The 17,010-nt window shown below is 38.3% G+C and overlaps 1 protein-coding gene across 2 annotated transcripts in view; it reads right to left on the bottom strand.

The window, feature by feature from the left end:
* The window catches only part of si:ch211-196i2.1 (collagen alpha-1(I) chain), a 170,673-nt gene that overhangs the window by 17,520 nt on the left and 136,143 nt on the right, over positions 1 to 17,010 (bottom strand). For both annotated transcript variants that reach the window (XM_038268314.1, XM_038268315.1), the window contains 15 exons: positions 14,682 to 14,789; positions 10,900 to 10,953; positions 10,709 to 10,816; positions 8,777 to 8,830; positions 8,626 to 8,679; positions 6,522 to 6,575; positions 6,388 to 6,441; positions 6,180 to 6,287; positions 5,364 to 5,417; positions 5,218 to 5,271; positions 4,876 to 4,929; positions 691 to 744; positions 346 to 399; positions 207 to 260; positions 26 to 79 (listed from right to left, as the gene is read on the bottom strand). In XM_038268314.1, the coding sequence (XP_038124242.1) occupies positions 26 to 79; positions 207 to 260; positions 346 to 399; positions 691 to 744; positions 4,876 to 4,929; positions 5,218 to 5,271; positions 5,364 to 5,417; positions 6,180 to 6,287; positions 6,388 to 6,441; positions 6,522 to 6,575; positions 8,626 to 8,679; positions 8,777 to 8,830; positions 10,709 to 10,816; positions 10,900 to 10,953; positions 14,682 to 14,789 (972 nt within the window). The remainder of the gene's footprint in view (positions 1 to 25; positions 80 to 206; positions 261 to 345; positions 400 to 690; positions 745 to 4,875; positions 4,930 to 5,217; positions 5,272 to 5,363; positions 5,418 to 6,179; positions 6,288 to 6,387; positions 6,442 to 6,521; positions 6,576 to 8,625; positions 8,680 to 8,776; positions 8,831 to 10,708; positions 10,817 to 10,899; positions 10,954 to 14,681; positions 14,790 to 17,010) is intronic.

Here is a 17,010-nt window from a genome sequence, read left to right as displayed (position 1 = left end):
ATCAACTTTAATAACTCTAGTTTACCTCTTTTCCCTTTGCACCTTGTTCCCCCAGATCTCCAGGTAGTCCAGGAAGTCCCTTGGTAAGACAAATTAACAACAGTAAATTAATTGGATAAACATCCAAAGGCTGTTAGGAAGATGTCTGAAAAGTTATTCATAACTAAATGAGGCAGTGTGGTAAATAAGTAAAGAAATAAGCTTACAATGGTTCCTGGCCATCCTGGAAGGCCTGTTGTCCCCTGATCTCCTTTTTCACCCTAATTGAAATAAAACCACATGCTGTCACATACGATGTCACCAAGTGCACAAAAACCATGTTGGCTGTGTTTCTGTATTCTCCACCTTTGGTCCTCTGTCTCCCCTGGTCCCTCTGACTCCAGCCTTTCCCCGTTTCCCCTGAGGAAAGGTTTGGTTTGTTTGTCAACGTGTCAAAACGGGGAATGCGCAAGAAGTTATGTCATGTTTTATGCATTAATCTGTGCGTGCAGCGACTTTCAGAACACCTGCTTTTAGACATCTTTACTCTTATGCAAACACGACACAGAGCTTCACAAAAAGAAGTTCTTTTTCCACCAAACTGACAAAGTGACAGTCTTAAAATTCAAAACAGAGATCAACTCCCTGGACATTCTATATTTGGAGAAAAAGAAAACTGACTGGTTTGACATCAAACCAGGGTCACCTTACCCTCCTCCCAATGGGACCAGTTTTCCCTGGAGGTCCAATTTCCCCATCATCTCCCTGTTGAAATAATAAGCAAAGAAAACAGGTTAAACAGAGAAAACGTACATTTAATATGTTAAAGTCTCATTGTATCTGATCCTTTAATGTTCTATTTCTGGGTTTTATTTAAAATCTAGCAGAATAAATTCATAAGCTATTAAGGTACATATTGTTGGACAAAAAAGTTTCAACCTTTTTCTGTAGAAATTAAAGCTACAGTGCATAAAAATTCTAGGGATTTACTAATAGAAACGTAACATAGTATATTAAGTATGTTGTTTATTATCATCTATGAACTTAAAGTCTCAAGCTTTATCTTTTTATTGGTATTGATTATTACATAGGAGCAGGTTTCATTTGTATTGAGACATCTTTGCACTACTGCAGTGCTGAGCTAAAAAAAAAAACAAGTGGCTGTAAAGATCACCATTACTTTCAAATGCGACTGAGGCAAGTTACGCCTTTATAAAATCTATATCTTACACAGACTAATAAAATACTATATACAAAATTATTTATGTCAACTAGACAAGTAAATTGGTCTAAATCTGGGGTAAAGAGATGTTAACTGAAGTCATTGGCGCCATGTGAGGGAAAGTTAGGACAATTACAAGGGCCCCAGAAAAAAGGAATGATATTACATTTTCAATAAAAAAAAAGGATCAGAAGCAGGAATGGAAAGAAATAATCAACTTATGATTAATTGTCAACTAGTGGTTTAGTACAAGAGAAGTAATGCTAGATAGAGAAAAGGGAGGCATGCTAAAGCCAAAACATGAACTGATCGAGATTCTGCTGCAGGATTATTTACAAGGACGCAGAAAGAACTTTAAATGGTTCTGTTTGTAAATATGAACACTAAAACTGTATAAATAATCACCTAAACAGTGCCCAGTATACTGCTTTGTCATACATGACTTTCTTTGCTTTGCCCTAAGGGTAGGGATGTGATGATAAAGTGGAAGGTGTTACATAAAGATCTGTAACATGGATGGAAGGCGACATGGTAGCAACAAGCATAATAGATTGGGAAGGCTTTTGGAAGATAAAGCACTTCACAGATTTGAATTTTAACATTCCTGTGAGAGAAACCAGAACAACCTGTTCAAAACCACTTGAACAGGACAAAGTCTCTACCACCAGATTATTGGATTACACTGAAAATAGAGGGTTATAGCTCAGCATCAACTTGTTCCAACAAGGTAACAAATAGCCTGACAGTATGTCAGGGTGACATACCCCATCTCTTATTATAGGTTTTCCACATAGATTCATGTTTTGTTGAATCTTAAAATTAAGTTTTATAATGTGCTTGAACACATTTTTTTTTTGTTTTTTTAGTCAGCATTTAACACAGTTGGTGCAATGGATGATTAAAATATAATGATGTACTATATTTTCTTAACTCTGCAAATTGTAAAAAAAACATTTAGCTTTCATGTCATACAAAGATAGAAAAGAAAACTATAATTTTGAAGAAAATTGCAACCATTTATCCTGTATTAATTCATCAATTGATAACTTACATGCCTAATACAATTAGTAATTAGTAAAGTAATTACACCAAATGTAACTACAAAATTTAAATCTGTGTTATCGTAAAGCTAAATGTTCTCATCCCTGGACAAAAAAATAAACATCCACATTAACCACAGCCCTCAGCAAGCATTATTACAGGCAGTCTTTTGGGATTATCTATGTTTTTAGCTCTTTAAAAAAAAATAAAAAACAGCAAATATTAATTACCAACAGAAATTCAAACACTACTATTTCCTTACTCAATTCAAACACTACCACTACACTACTCAATTGGAACACTTTTAAATCAATTTAAACACATATTATGAAATAATAGCTAAAAAAGGCTTCCGTCTGGATGGAAGTTTGTACAATTAAAAACAGTAAATAGTCTACCTCAGCCTCAATGGAAATTACAGGTGAAACCCAAAATGCATATATTTAAAATGGACTCAAATATTCTTTTGTGGGGTTTGGTTGAACTGCATCAGCTGAGCTGGTAAAACCCATTAAGCAAATATAGGATCAGCAAAACTGTGTCTGAGTCTCTACCACATTCATCATGCTGACCCAGAACGCGTTCCTTAGGGTTGATTCAGGGTTTATGATGCAAGGTTCAATTGTTTCCTCAAACTTGGGATTTTTTAAATAAATACATCCGTCCAATAAAAAAAATTGGTTTCAAACCAACAGAGCACATATGTTTATGCGGTACAAATACATGCAGCAGCGATGCTTTTCTTTTGAAATGTCAGTGGGTTCTATTCTTAAAAGGAAAGAGTAGTCCTTATTTGAATCTGGTTTAGTTCAAGTTGTCGTGCTGTGTTTTGAGGTCATGGTCAAATGCACAGACGATATAGTACACCTAAGCAATTATTCAGTGTCTGTTTTTCAGCCTAATAGTGTGGAGGTAGTCAGATGCTTGTCCAGGTCTGCTGAACAACAGAAGAACCTTCCTACCTACAAGCTTTACAACTCATGAAGATACAAAAAAAAAAAAACATGAGTTACTACAATATTTATTTTTTCAGGAAGTGCAAACCAACAAAGCAAAATCTGAAACACTTTTACAAATCTTGAAACAAATTTAAACTTCAGGAAACAAATAAAAAATGACAAAATCAACCGGAAAGAGAGGGAATGTTTTCGAAGCTTACCCGGAAGTGATAACGGGAGCATTAATGATGACCTAAGATGGACGGCAATGGAGTTGAGCAGTTCTGATTGAAGTAAAAACAGTTTTCCCTATTTTCATATGATTATGTAAATATTATTTATTTTTTTGAATTCAGGGTTAAAAAATTAATACATGTTTTTGAAGTTATGTGGTGAACATTTGGTGATGCTCATCATTTAAATTAGCCTCGTGAGACCATCCTGATCTCGCAAGCTTCCAAGGTTTCACTCGCAGATAAGTCTGGAGACTCTCCGTTAAAGAAAATTTGGAGCCGTTCACCAAACGAACATCCAATCAGCGTTGGCTTTGAGGCGGGTTGAGGTGTGACGCAACGAGAAGCGCGACAGTTCAGTCTAAAGAACATGGCGGCTTCAGCCGATGAAACTAGCGTTAGCGTGGCTATCGAGCAAGTTTTATCGGAATTACAGAGTATTTCTTCAATGAAAGAAGAGCAAAACACTGCTCTGGAGGCTTTTCTCAGAGGAAAAGATGTTTTTGCTCTTCTCCCGACTGGTTTCGGCAAGAGTAGCCTGGCTTGTGGTTGTGTTTTCATCGTCGCTCTGTTAGTACGTCATATGCTTCGTTGATCTGATTGGTTTATTTGGCCCGTCTATCACCAACATAGGCCAATCAGCTAACCAGTATTTTCGCCCCTTCTGAAAATTACTTCAACGGAAGGTTTCCAGATGGATATGCTGAGCAAATCCATCTGGTGGAGTCAGGTTACATTTAAATAACGTTAACTGTTAATTTGTTCATGTTAATTATCCATTTTGAGCAGGGAATAAATAGTCCGAATATCAAGTTAACCCTGAGGTCTTTTTTGCGACCACAAACTTTAATTGGGTAGGAAAATGCTTCTTTTTTTTAACTAAAGCATTTAAACAAAACATCTTCTGACTTTGGAAGATCAGGTTAAACGAACCTCCAACCAAATTCTCCTGTGTGTTTGGGATAAATAATCTCCCTTGTGATTTCTGCTGAGAATTTTAACTTTCTTTCCATTCACTATGAGCATACTGGGACTTTTGTGTGCAAAATAACCTGCTGTTTATCTGAGATTAGATTAACTGCAAAGAATTTGTAACAATGGCGGTCAGACCAAGTAAAGATTTTACATAGTCAAAGTAAATGCTACCAAATTGTAAATATTTTGAATACATTTTTCTAATAAGCAGCCTTTCACTGCAGCAGTAAAATAAAACAACTAAGCTTTAACGGTGCTTTTAAATCCCTCCATTTTGTGCCGGTTTGCTAGGTCTCTGCCTTTTACTCAGGCAACATTTCCTCTGATTTTCCTCTTGTTCACTGGATAAATTATCAACTTAATCTTCATTCACTCTCTTTATGCACTGACACCAGAGTTTGGCAAAGGAAATGTTACATTACCACTTTTATCTGTCATTTTACATTTTTTTACATATTGGAAGAAACATTTTTTTATAGAATCTCACCTTTTCTCCCTTTGTGCCTTGTTTTCCCTCTGCTCCAGGTTTACCATATGTCCCCTGCAAACCAAGATGGTTCTATTAGTATGTGTTCATACCAGTCTATCACTCACTGTGCTGTTACAACTGCTTTCTTTTATGTATAATCAACACCATACAGCTGTTAAAATGAAAGATTCCTCCATAGTCCCACATTGGGGAGAATTTGTCCTCTGTCTCTTAAAAACAGACCTCTGCTGACCCTAGAGAGTCAGTCAGTGGTCAGAGTTTCATACTGGCAACCTTATAGGCCTTGCTCTCTAACCACCTGGTTATTTATTCAACCATTTCTGTATTTTAGATACCTACAGGAGCCCCAGCAGGACCAGGAGGACCCTGAGCTCCAAGCTCTCCTGGAGTTCCCTAAAATTCAGTCATGAAGGACAAAGAAAGACTGTTACAGAAAAAAATACAAATTTAGCTTATTATTGATAATACTTAAATATTGGTTTTACCTCCAATCCTGGTAGACCTGAGGGACCCTGGATTCCTGGGGGACCATCTTCACCCTAAACGCATCATACATTTCTTACAGGCCACGCTTTTTCATGGTTCCATACAAATATTTATCATAAAAGTGTTTTTATAATGTAAAGTTTTATCATAAGCTATATATTTTTTAAAGTCGACCCATCCGTTTGACCAAAGATTCCATAGGTTTTTGCTATTTATTCATTAAATTCAGATCCAGGAGGTAAACCACGACATTCGATATGATTTAGTTCTTTATTTAAACAGAGGCAGAGCAATTTATTCAAATAAAACAGTTAATTGTTTTAAAAGCCAGAATAAGCCAAAAAGCTATTTGCTATTAATTAAAGCAAATAAAAAGCATTTTCCTCTGAGCAAAGTAATCCCTCTTATTTTTAGGGATTCCCAAATTTCCCAGCAGAAAGGGATATTAAACCTCTTTAATGAGTTTCACTTTTGCACCAGCGCATTCAGAGGTTCTTGCTTGGAAAAACAAGAAGCTCAAACCGTCTCTGCTGACTCATTTAGATGTGGTGAAGCAGCAGCTCCTTTCTAAGTTTGACGTTTGCTTATATGGTCATTGTACCTGGGTGGCTGAACAAAGCCACCTCATTAACAAACATTTCAAACACTTGCTCTTTAAGTCTTCCCCCATCCGTCATTCTATCCAGCCACCCATGCATGGACCCACAATTACACTATTTTAATTCCACAAACTCATCCCTCTCTTAGAAGGAGCACTCTATCATCCCTTGGTTGAGAATAAACAAAATAAGAGACACACAAATAAACATACTAACCTGTTCTCCTGCTGGGGCTGGTACTCCTGGTTCACCCTTCAGCCCTAATGTCCCGGGGTCTCCTTTGACTCCCTCATCCCCCTTTGGTCCAGCTTGTCCCATTTGTCCCTATCATCCCGATAGTCATTACAAAAACATACATCAATCCCCTTCAGCCTAAGATTTACATTATAGATTAATTGTATTTCTGATATGAATAGACACTTACAGTTGGGCCGAATCCCCCTGGGTCACCTCTGACCCCTTTTGGCCCAATTAATCCCTAAGAAAGTCATCAGGATAAAATATGATTTTTGATTTTAAAGGGGAACTCTAAAACAGACTGGGAAATCAATACTCTACCTGAGGACCTTCTAATCCTGGTGGTCCAGTGGTTCCTACCGGCCCACGCTCCCCCTAATGAGATGCAGAAGAATAAAATGAACATTTATCATGAATTAATTATAAGGTACAAACTGGCAAAAATCTATCAGGGAGCTGATCTGAATTGCCCTAGACGTAAACAGGTGCCAGCCAACACATCTCATATGTTCTGGTCTTGCCCCAGGCTCAAGGAATTCTGGGTCAAAGTCTTCAAAACCTTTTCATCTATTTATAAGAAAAACATTAAACCTGTTCCTCTGATAGCCATGTTTGGTGTGGCACCAGAAGAAACACAATTAAAGACTGCTCAAAGGAAAGTAATGGCATTTTCTTCATTGTTGGCCAGGAGACTGATCTTATTTAATTGGATAAAGGCAGCACCGCCAACTCACAAACGATGGGTAGAGGAGGTGATGGCACATCTTAAATTGGAACTTCTTAGATTTACTTCACAGGGCAATGCTAAGAGATATTTCAAGGTCTGGCAGCCTTTCATTTCCTATTTTGGATCTGAATTTCCAACTGCTTCGGCATAACTGGCAACTTTATCCCCCCCATATCAGTGTGGTTATTATTGTCATTCAAATTTAGGTATTTAGTTTAAACCAAAGAGAGTTTGGAACTGGGGTGATTATGTCTGGTAGTAGTAGGATCTGTCTTGTTGCCATTTTTGTGATGTACATTTTTGAGACTACTATTTTGTTCTGGAGTCCTGTTTTTCTCTGACCGTGACTGGCTGGATGTGCTTTCTTCACCCTCTGACATGGGAGCTGGCTTGGAGCTCGTCTCCTTAGCTGTGTGTTTCCTGGACGGGGCCGCCTTTTGCAGCTGCTTTTTGTATCTCTGCTTCTGTCTCCTTGAACCCCAGTCAGCCTCAGCAGATGGCCGCTCAAACTGAGCCTGGTTCTGCTGGAGGTTTCTTCCTATTAAAAGGGAGTTTTTCCTCTCCACTGTCGCTACAAACATGCTTAAGTGTGAGGGATTGCCTTCGAGTCAATGAGTCGATGCAATCAACTGGTTTTCCTTAGATAGAAAACTTTGAATCAATTTGACTGGATGATCTGGTGAACTGTAAATTGCCTTGGGATGACATGTGTTGTGAATTGGTGCTATATAAATAAACTGAAACAAAAAAAAAACCTGAAGATATTGTTGCGTCTGTTTCTCATGGACCAGGGGTTTTCAATGTTTTTGAGGCCAAGGACCCCCAAACTATTGGCGAGATTGAGTGTGGACTCCCTAATTATATATATTGTATGAAATTGTGTTATATCAAACAAGTCCTATGTAATAATGTAATGTCATGAAAATAATTTCCCCCTGGGATTCTGATTCTATTCCTCATTGATGGGACAGATGGTGTGAATGAAACGGTGCCCAGCTTGAAAGAGCTCGTGTGTTGCTGAATGTGTGCATTGATGACTGAAAAACATCTTCTGCCCCCATTTGGACTCTCTCCCCCGGACATAACCTATTTGCAAGGGTTAATTTGGAGCCTGAAGAATTGAAATAATGTGATTCCATTACTGTTCTATAGGTAGTTAAAAAAGCTTCTCGACAGGAAGCTGTAGTTGAGACCCAAAATGAGATACTGAAGGCTCTGGACATTGTGGGACCTTAATGCTTGACAAGGTATCTTGAATGTCACATGGTGGACCGTAACAATACCTGTGGTGAGGCAGACTGAGGGAATGGTCTACTTTAAAAAAGGGGGGTCACAGGAGGGTGACTTTAAAGTGAGAGAAATAAGGCCTGGACTAGAAACCTTCAATCAGGTTTTTACCCTAAAGCAGACATGTCCATATTTGACCCTCGAGGGCCACTGTCCTACAGGTTTTTAAATGTTTCTTGGCTTCAGCACTGCTGATTCTGATGAAACTTCAGAAAAAGCCTGTAAGTCAGCCATCAATGAAAACCAGCTGTGCTGGACCAGGGAAACCTCTATAACCTGCAGGACAGCGGCCCTGGAGGACTGACTTTAAACATGCCTGCCCTACAGGACTTGTTGGTGGGGTCATGAGAGTAACCTTCCGTGGTAAACACACATTATCACAACATCTTCGATCTGTGTTGATGCTTTTACCTTCTGTCCCTGAGGTCCATCGGGTCCTGGAGGTCCTGGAGGACCTGGGAATCCCTGAAACGGCATAAAGCAAAGCATAAGATAGCTCATGTCTTTTTGGTCCAATGGGTGAGTAAATTATGTTAGAACAACTTTCAGATGACAGGCTTACCTGGAGCCCAGGCAGACCTCTAGGACCCAGCTCCCCCATCAATCCAGGTTCTCCCTGTTTAAAAGCATCAGGAGGTTTTTACTCAACTCTACAGATTATTTTGGTTATGACTGTTGCAGATTCAAATGTAGATTCAAATATAGCTAATTTTAGTTTCTTCTCATCATTTTTAAATTGCTGGTAAAATACCACTAAGATTTAATTTTCAGTAAAAAAATCAACATAAACTTTTAGATTTGACTCAAAAATAACCTAATTCAAATGTATTAATAACAGTGTCTCTGTGTGACATTGTGGCATGGCGGCTGCATGGCACAGGTGAAGAAGGACTAAGCAGGGGTTGTTAAAACAGCACAGGGGATTGTGGGATGTCATTTTCCATATCAGGGCCGTTTCTCAATCAACAAGAATGCGAGTACAGACTTGTGCTCTCGCTAAGTATGTTCTTGACAAGAACACAGGAAAGTATGCACACGGGGAGAATGTGAGCATGCAGCTTAAACATGGGTCAATTGGAAAAGAAGCGTACTTTTTTCACTTAGTGGGGGAATAATAATTAACAGAGTCAGCTAAACACAAATCAAAGTAACATTTTGCCAAATAAAACAAAAACAACCACCATCAGAGCCAGGGGTAGTGCACGCATGGCTATGCTGAGAAAGGGCTGCTGCAGATGGGATAAAGTTAGCCCTGGTTGCGGTTAGCCTCAGAGGTCGGCTTGTTGCCACGTTCCTCTCAACATCGGAACTTTTTTTTTTAATAATGCATTAAATCTGTAAATGGGACATATAATGACTTTTTGTTTACACTTGTGTATAAAATGACAAAATAAATCTGTCTAAGTCTAAAGTAAACTGACTGGACAGATGATCACTACTTTTCCTTCCCTGTTGGTCATGTGCTTCCCGCACGGTGCGTGCACCATCTCTGTTTTTCTCTCCCTCCCAAAAAAATCTTATGATGCTTTACGAGTAGAGCTCTTGCAAAGCATTCTGGGATAGATGTGCTCATTTAGGAACTATTGATATACACTAATTTTCAAGGTGCATAGTGGGACATTTTGAGTCCACTACTTTTTCATCCACTAAATGTTTGGACACTCATATGAAATGGTAGCCTGGGTGCCATTCCGAACTTAGTCCCGCCCACAAGGTTTGAGGTCGGGAAGTTCGGTCTGGCTCTGCTCCATAGTAGCGCGAGTATGATCGCCCATCCTCTGGCGATCCAATCAAATTGTCAGGGCGGGCTTTATACGATGATGGACAGATGATCAACAGTAACGTAATCAACCACGTGACCAATGCGCGCTTGGGTGACAACAACAATGGCTGCCGCTGGAGAGTTTAGGTGAGTAGATTCTGCTATTAGGTCTGTTCTAGAAGATATCGACAGCAAACTAATTTTAAAAGAGGAACAGAGAAACGCGATCAAGGCTCATCTTCTTATTCTAGGCGTGCAACTGCACGCTTTGATTTTTGTTGACAACAACTATGCGTCGCTTAACATACGTCACGCACTCCGTTGCTCTTATTGGTTGTAGGTCTATCCAATTGAGTGCAGAGGCATTTTTTTTCCTGGTTCGTTCAAAACACGCCCCATAATCACAGCTCTGTGGAGCAGCATCAGACTTATTCTGACTAGAATTGAGTAGGGCTACGTCAGGCTAATGAAATGGTGCAACTCCTATATAGTGCTCTATATAGGGGTTACATTCCATGGACATGTTTTTTTTTAGATGTCTCCTCTAAGAATCCTGTTCTGGTTTTTTTGTATATTTGTGTTTGAGTCATTTCTTTGTATCATATATGCATTTTGAGGAAGTGTCTTAGAAAAAAGTCATAATGGTGACAAAAGGACCATCATAAATCTTAATTGTTAAAGCAAAGGAACAACTACATATTTCTAATGGTGCAAGAGGACATATCTGCTCACCATTAGCCCATTGTTGCCCTTTTCTCCCTTTGGGCCCTGGAAACCATTTTCTCCAGTGGCTCCCCATGGACCCTCTTGACCTGTCAAACCAGGAGGTCCAAGGTCACCCTGTTAACAGTGAATACAGGTGAATCAGAACCCAGAGAAACTAAAATCCTTTTCTTATAATTATTCAGTGGTGGTTCAGCTACCTTTTCTCCTGCAGGTCCAGTATCCCCAGGTTCACCAGGATGTCCAACTTCCCCCTGCAGTAAACCGGGACATTAAAGCTTACTTATACTTTAAAAACAGATGTTTTTCATCTATAAAGCTTTATAAATTGCTGATTTCTATGGTAGATGTGCTACATTAGATTTGGTACACCACAGAAAAAAGAAACATTCAATGTCTTGAAAAAGTATTCATCCTAAGCAGCATGTAAAGAGAATCTCAAACATAATTAGGTTTAATCTTTCAAACTTTAAACATATAAGACCCTCTCTGACTTCTGAATCAGCAAAAACCTATATGAGTGCCATGATATTTAGCCATATAAACTACTGCCATACCACATGGTCTCACACTTCAAAGGCCATTCTGATACCCCTACCGTCTCTCTTCAAGGCAACTCTGAAGGTTCTTGATAAAAAAAACCTGTACATTATCATTATTGTAACATTTTAAGTAAGTACAACATTTTAGACTTTGAACATCATCAGATTTCAGATTTTTTAGTTTCTGGATGCATGCCTTGTTTTTAAAGTTTTAAATGGACTTGCTCCTCCTCCTCTAACAGATTTTATAAGCAAAAAAACATTACTAGAATAAACAGTAGAGCTTTAACCAGAGGAGACTGTAATGTTCAGCGGCGTAGGACCAAATTTGGCCAAATGGTTGCTTCCACCAGAGGCTCACAGTTATGGAACACACTGCCAGCTCATGTTAGGGGCTGTGTAACCTACATACGTTTTAAATTCTCCTTGAAACATTGGTTGAAAACTAATCAGACATGTGTTCACAGGTAAATTGATCTGTTTCCATGGGCTCGTAAACCTCATTTTTATTGTTAACCTAACTTTATTGTGATTTTATGTTATTGGCATCTCATCTGTTTGTGTCCACTCTGTTCTCTCCTGTAGCGTCTTGTTTAATGTTCACTGTTTTTACCTGCCTTAGGACAGCGGATGCAAATTAGCTGTTGTGCTAATTCTGGCATATTTACATTGATGCTTAATGCTGACATGTTGATGAATGTGCATTGTCCTAATTCAAAGAAATAAAATAAATTAAAAAATTAATATTTCTTTTTCTATACCACATTCTGTTGGGCATAGATGGATCTACTGGGGTGGCATAGGGTGGCAACTGCCACCCTAAATGACAGCCTTGCCACCCCTGCTGCCACCCCAGTTGGCGGTAGGGGTGGCGAGGCTTATAAATTATGGATAATTTGAGAATTACGACCGCTAATTTCTAATGTCGGACTGCAGTGAATGCAGCACGAGATGACGCGAGAGCGACTGAGACTGACTGTTTTGAAAACCGAGTGCTGCAAAGCGAGGCAGCCAGGGGTGATGGGGAGAGGAGACACAGGATGAAACAGGTAAAAACTGATTAACTATCTATCGAGAAATGAAATCATAATGAAAGCACAATGTTGCTAGCATAGCTGCAATGCTGATTATGAGATGATAAAAATCAGGCTGCAGAACGTTATTTCTCTAACTATGATGTTAGTTAGGCCTGACGTCTAAGGCTCATAAAGACATATTTGCGGTCAACTATGACAGAAAAGAGACGATCAAGTTTGGTTGTACTCAAATCAAAACGCACAAAGGCATTGGATCTAAATACATTAGTGAAGCGTTTTGCTGAGCAACATGGAAATCACTGCATTCAGCTGTTATAGTCATGTTAACTTTATGTTATGCTCTCTGGTGAGCCTTTACAGAGCTGCTACATTTTGTTTTGGCACCTGAAAAAATCTGATATTTCCTTTAATAAAACCAAAAGTGTTAAAAGTTAAAAATGTGATAATGGTGTAAATCCTGCTTAATATGAAGCAGTGTTGTTGTTTCTTTTTTGTATATATAATATGAAACTATCCAGAAATGACCCGTATGAACCTACTCACAAGCAAAATGTATTTTTATGTTGCTTCTTTTCAGATTTGTGGAGATTTTGATGTAACATACAGAACCCGCCTTTTTGTTGATTTGTTGATACAGCAGTATGGAGGACCAACTCTGCCATATTTAAAAATAAATAGAGAAATAAATAAATGCTTCATAAATAAATAAGCATACAATTAATTGCCACCAAAAATACGAACAACAAATAAATGTAAGTAGAAATTAAATTATACAGCTAGTCATAAAGGGATATAACTCTTTTAATTGGCTTCTTTATTTCTTTGCCGTTTTAATATTTACCTTATTTATTTTTTTTGTCATTTATTATCTTCAACTTCATTTTTTCAATACTTATATTTTTAAGTATTTATTTATGTGCATGTTATCATATTTTTGTCTCTTTTATTCTTCCTTTGTATTTTTTTACCCTAGTTATTTCTTCACCGCTATTTTTTTCTGCCTGCCCTTTTAACATTTCTGCCTGCCATTATAATAAAATTTCTAATTACATTTATTTGTTGATTGTATTTTTGGTGGCAATTAATTGTATGCTTATTTATTTATTGAGCATTTATTTATTTCTGTATTTATTTTTAAATATGGCAGAGTTGGTCCTCCATATACAGCTCTATCTACAGCAGATCTACATGCATGAAATGTCCCTTTCATGTTGCCTTAACTGCTGTATGACAAGTTACTGAGGAGCAAATGGGGTAAATGTGTGTTCAGAGTAAACATTACATAGATGTCCAGTACCTTGTTCGGGTGCCTTGACCCATTTATTTCTACTGTGTAGTTCTGCTCACTTTAGTGCAGCTCAGTCCATAGATCTCTGATGGGAAACTTTTTCTTTCTATAGTTTCTTCTTGTGCAAATGCTGCAAAGCTGCCTCTCTGACAGTCAATCTCACACATCTGCGACTCAGCACCTGTGTCTTACCTTAATACCTTTCCTGTCATAAGGCCCCTCTAGAAGTAGTGTTATCATTCTTCTACCTCCTATTAGGTGAGATCTCATTGTACGATGTATTATTAATATGAACTGTTTCACATGAAACACTTACTGTACATACTATTCTCACCAAACTGTGATAACTGGGATTAAATTCAGTGTAAACAAATACCATATGTTGCCACCCCTAAAAAATTCCTGCCCCCTTCTTGCCACCCCATAAATATTTTTCTAGATCCGCCCCTGCTGTTGGGGTAGAAATGATAGATCTGTGGAAATTTAGAAAATAGTCTAACATTGTCAGTATTTCAGTAGCATTTATAGTCAAACTTTGTTTGCTGTAAATCAGAGACTCTGCTCCTCATTCAATTTAACTTAACTTTAGCTGTTTTGTAAAGAAGAATAGAAAACATCTCATTCTCTAAATATGTAAAAAACTGGTAGAGAAATCCAGCAGATCTCTACTTAAGAACTAAATTAAAAATCATACATTTTCCATCCTCATTCTTTGTTTTCTATGGTGTCTTCAAATTGCAATGAAGTCCTGTGATTCTTTTTTTTTTAACATCACACACTGTGGAAAAGTTCTGAGCTAATTAATTATTTTGCAAGCCTCTGTATTCAGAACCAGAGCGACACCTTTACTTGTGAGATGCTTTAGAAGCTGGCATCCATATGTGCCGAGGGTGCCAGGCACATCTCATCTACAACTGAGGACAAAAGGGAAATTACAGGGGCTGCCAACCTGACAGAGATCGGGTTTAAGTACTCTCTTCATTGCTCCCTCATGAACATTTAATTTCATGCTTTATGAACAAGTTACAATTTCTCTACCACCCTAAAACACATTCCCATCTGCGAGGGAATGACTTCTGCGTAGCTACGTTCACAATCATCTTTGCTGCACCTACCTCTTTACCCATTGGTCCAGCTAATCCCCGAGGGCCTTTTGTCCCCTCAGATCCTCTGTCTCCTTTGGGCCCTTGAGGTCCAGGTGCTCCACAAGCACCCAGGTCCCCCTGAAAAACAAGATGTCCAACCAAGTTACAGTCGCTGATTTTATTGCACTGTATTTACTGTAGATACTGAAACAGAAAAGCCTTTCGAAGTTAAATGAACACAAAGTAAATTATACATTTTGGCACTGGTAGCAAGTTGCCCTTTTACATTACCTTCTATACAAATTGGTTTTCAAAGTTTTATGCTGTTAGAAAAAGTGATTTGAATATGTATTTTTTTGTGAGAATTTGTTATATTGTGTAAGTATTTTTCTAAGTGTTTCAAATACCAAAACTTGTAGACAACTTACATTTTTATCTGCCTGCATTCATAATTTTTTACTGATTTAAACAGATGATCTGTTGACAATTTGTTGATCTGTTGTTCTGTGGTACTTGAATTGCTAGTTCACCAAGTACTTTTTTTACTCTCCATTGTGTAACTTTACATCACTGATTCCCAGTGTATTGCTTAAATGTGTTAAATAAACCGGGTTCACCAAATTCTGTCATATTTTTAGTGAAGGATGAACTGAACGGATCAGTTTTGAAGTAATGAGCCTGAATGAGAGCAACATTCACTCTGAGAATAATGAGTGACACACACAGCTCACGTTCATGGTCAATTGATAACGAGACATTTCATAGGATAATGTCAGGTTTTATGGCACTCATTACGGCAAACAGCATGGCAGACCAGCATGTCTACTGATAGTACTAGTCTGTACCATTCAGACTCATCTGCTGGTATTTCTGATGCCAGTTTTTCAGAGTTAAATGATTAATGAAGACATGGATAGAGTAAACCGTTTTTGTGCAAACTGTGTCCACTGGGACTTATATGGGAGAATTATCAGCAAAATAAAATAAAAAAAAGGAAATAATAAAGGGTGCAGAGGCGTGCACAGACATTTTGGGGGGCAGGTGCTCAGGAGGGGGGGAGGGCGCTTTTTAGCGCACGTGGAACACTTAATTATAAAAAAATACACGCATGTTGTCTAAAAACTGTGGGTATACGTCATGCAATAAAATAGACTAATATATACACTCAAGATAAAAATATGGTTATAAAATATAAAAAGTAAAATAGCATCTTACAAGGAGACAACTAGTTTACCAGGTGACCAGTCGGCAAAATGCGTGTTTGGTGCTGCTGAATGAGACATTTTGATGCACAACAAAATGATTTTGCTTGATCTGTATATTACCTGGCTAATGGGGCAGGGGAGAAGCAGCCTGTCAGCGACCGTTCCTGCTATCTGAAGATGCTACTGAACCGCTATGATGCTGCGCATCTGGCATGCGCAGCGGGCGACCGCGCGAGTTCACGTGACAAAGGAAGAGAGAGAGGGTCGTTTGTGTGCAAGTAGGTGGCTCATTTCGGGGCATTGTTTCAGTCGTTTTTAATGGCTCAGGTTTTCAAAAGATCATTTCAAAACCGACCTCAGTAAAATCTTATTAATATTAATAATAATAATAATAAAAAAAACGAGTTTCAAAAGGGCATTTTCTTTGATAAAGGGCAAACTTCCTAGTGCTTTAGCACCACCTAGTGTCTATGTATGCACGCCCCTGAAAGGGTGATTCAAGAATCACCAATGAAAAGTCACTTAATTTCTGCTGGAGGCAGAATTAGCATCTGCCCTGACTAGCAAACTTTTTTTATTTTTTTATTTATTTCTGCCTCCAGCAGAAATTAAGTTACTTTTTTTTATTTTCCTGATTGTTGTTGTTCTTCCAGCTTCTTATTTTAATATCTTGTAAATTAAAAAGCCATTTTATTGTCTGCAAGGTTTATCACAGGCACACTCAGTAGAGTTAGACAAGCGCACCCTTTCTGAGGCTGTCGTTGTATTGGCTGGAAAGGTTGCTAGGCGACGATCCGACTGCAATCTGAGAGAGCAGAGCCTATGGGTTTGCGAGCGTATCTGAGACTTGAGCAGAGCGTGGTTTGTGCGCGAAGAGAAGGAGGCAAGCGAGAGGAGAAAATATCTGTGCAAGAAGCATTAAATCTGAGAGAAGAAACAAAGATTTGAGAGAGAAGAGAAAATATTTGAGAGAGAGCGCATGTTTTGAGTGTGAGCATTATAAGTTTTGAGTGCAAGAAGATGAAATTCTTTTCTCATATTGAAATGATGTGCTCTTGCATTATGGCAGGATAATTCTCCCATAGACTTAACAACAAAGTCCATACATCAGCCTGGTCCACTTCAAATTTCTTGGCTTTCTTTGGAAATATCTG

Source organism: Cyprinodon tularosa, unplaced genomic scaffold (assembly GCF_016077235.1).
Source record: "Cyprinodon tularosa strain WSP-4 unplaced genomic scaffold, ASM1607723v1 ctg7, whole genome shotgun sequence".
Classification (NCBI taxonomy): Eukaryota; Metazoa; Chordata; class Actinopteri; order Cyprinodontiformes; family Cyprinodontidae; genus Cyprinodon; species Cyprinodon tularosa.
This window is presented reverse-complemented; position numbering and strand designations above follow the sequence as displayed.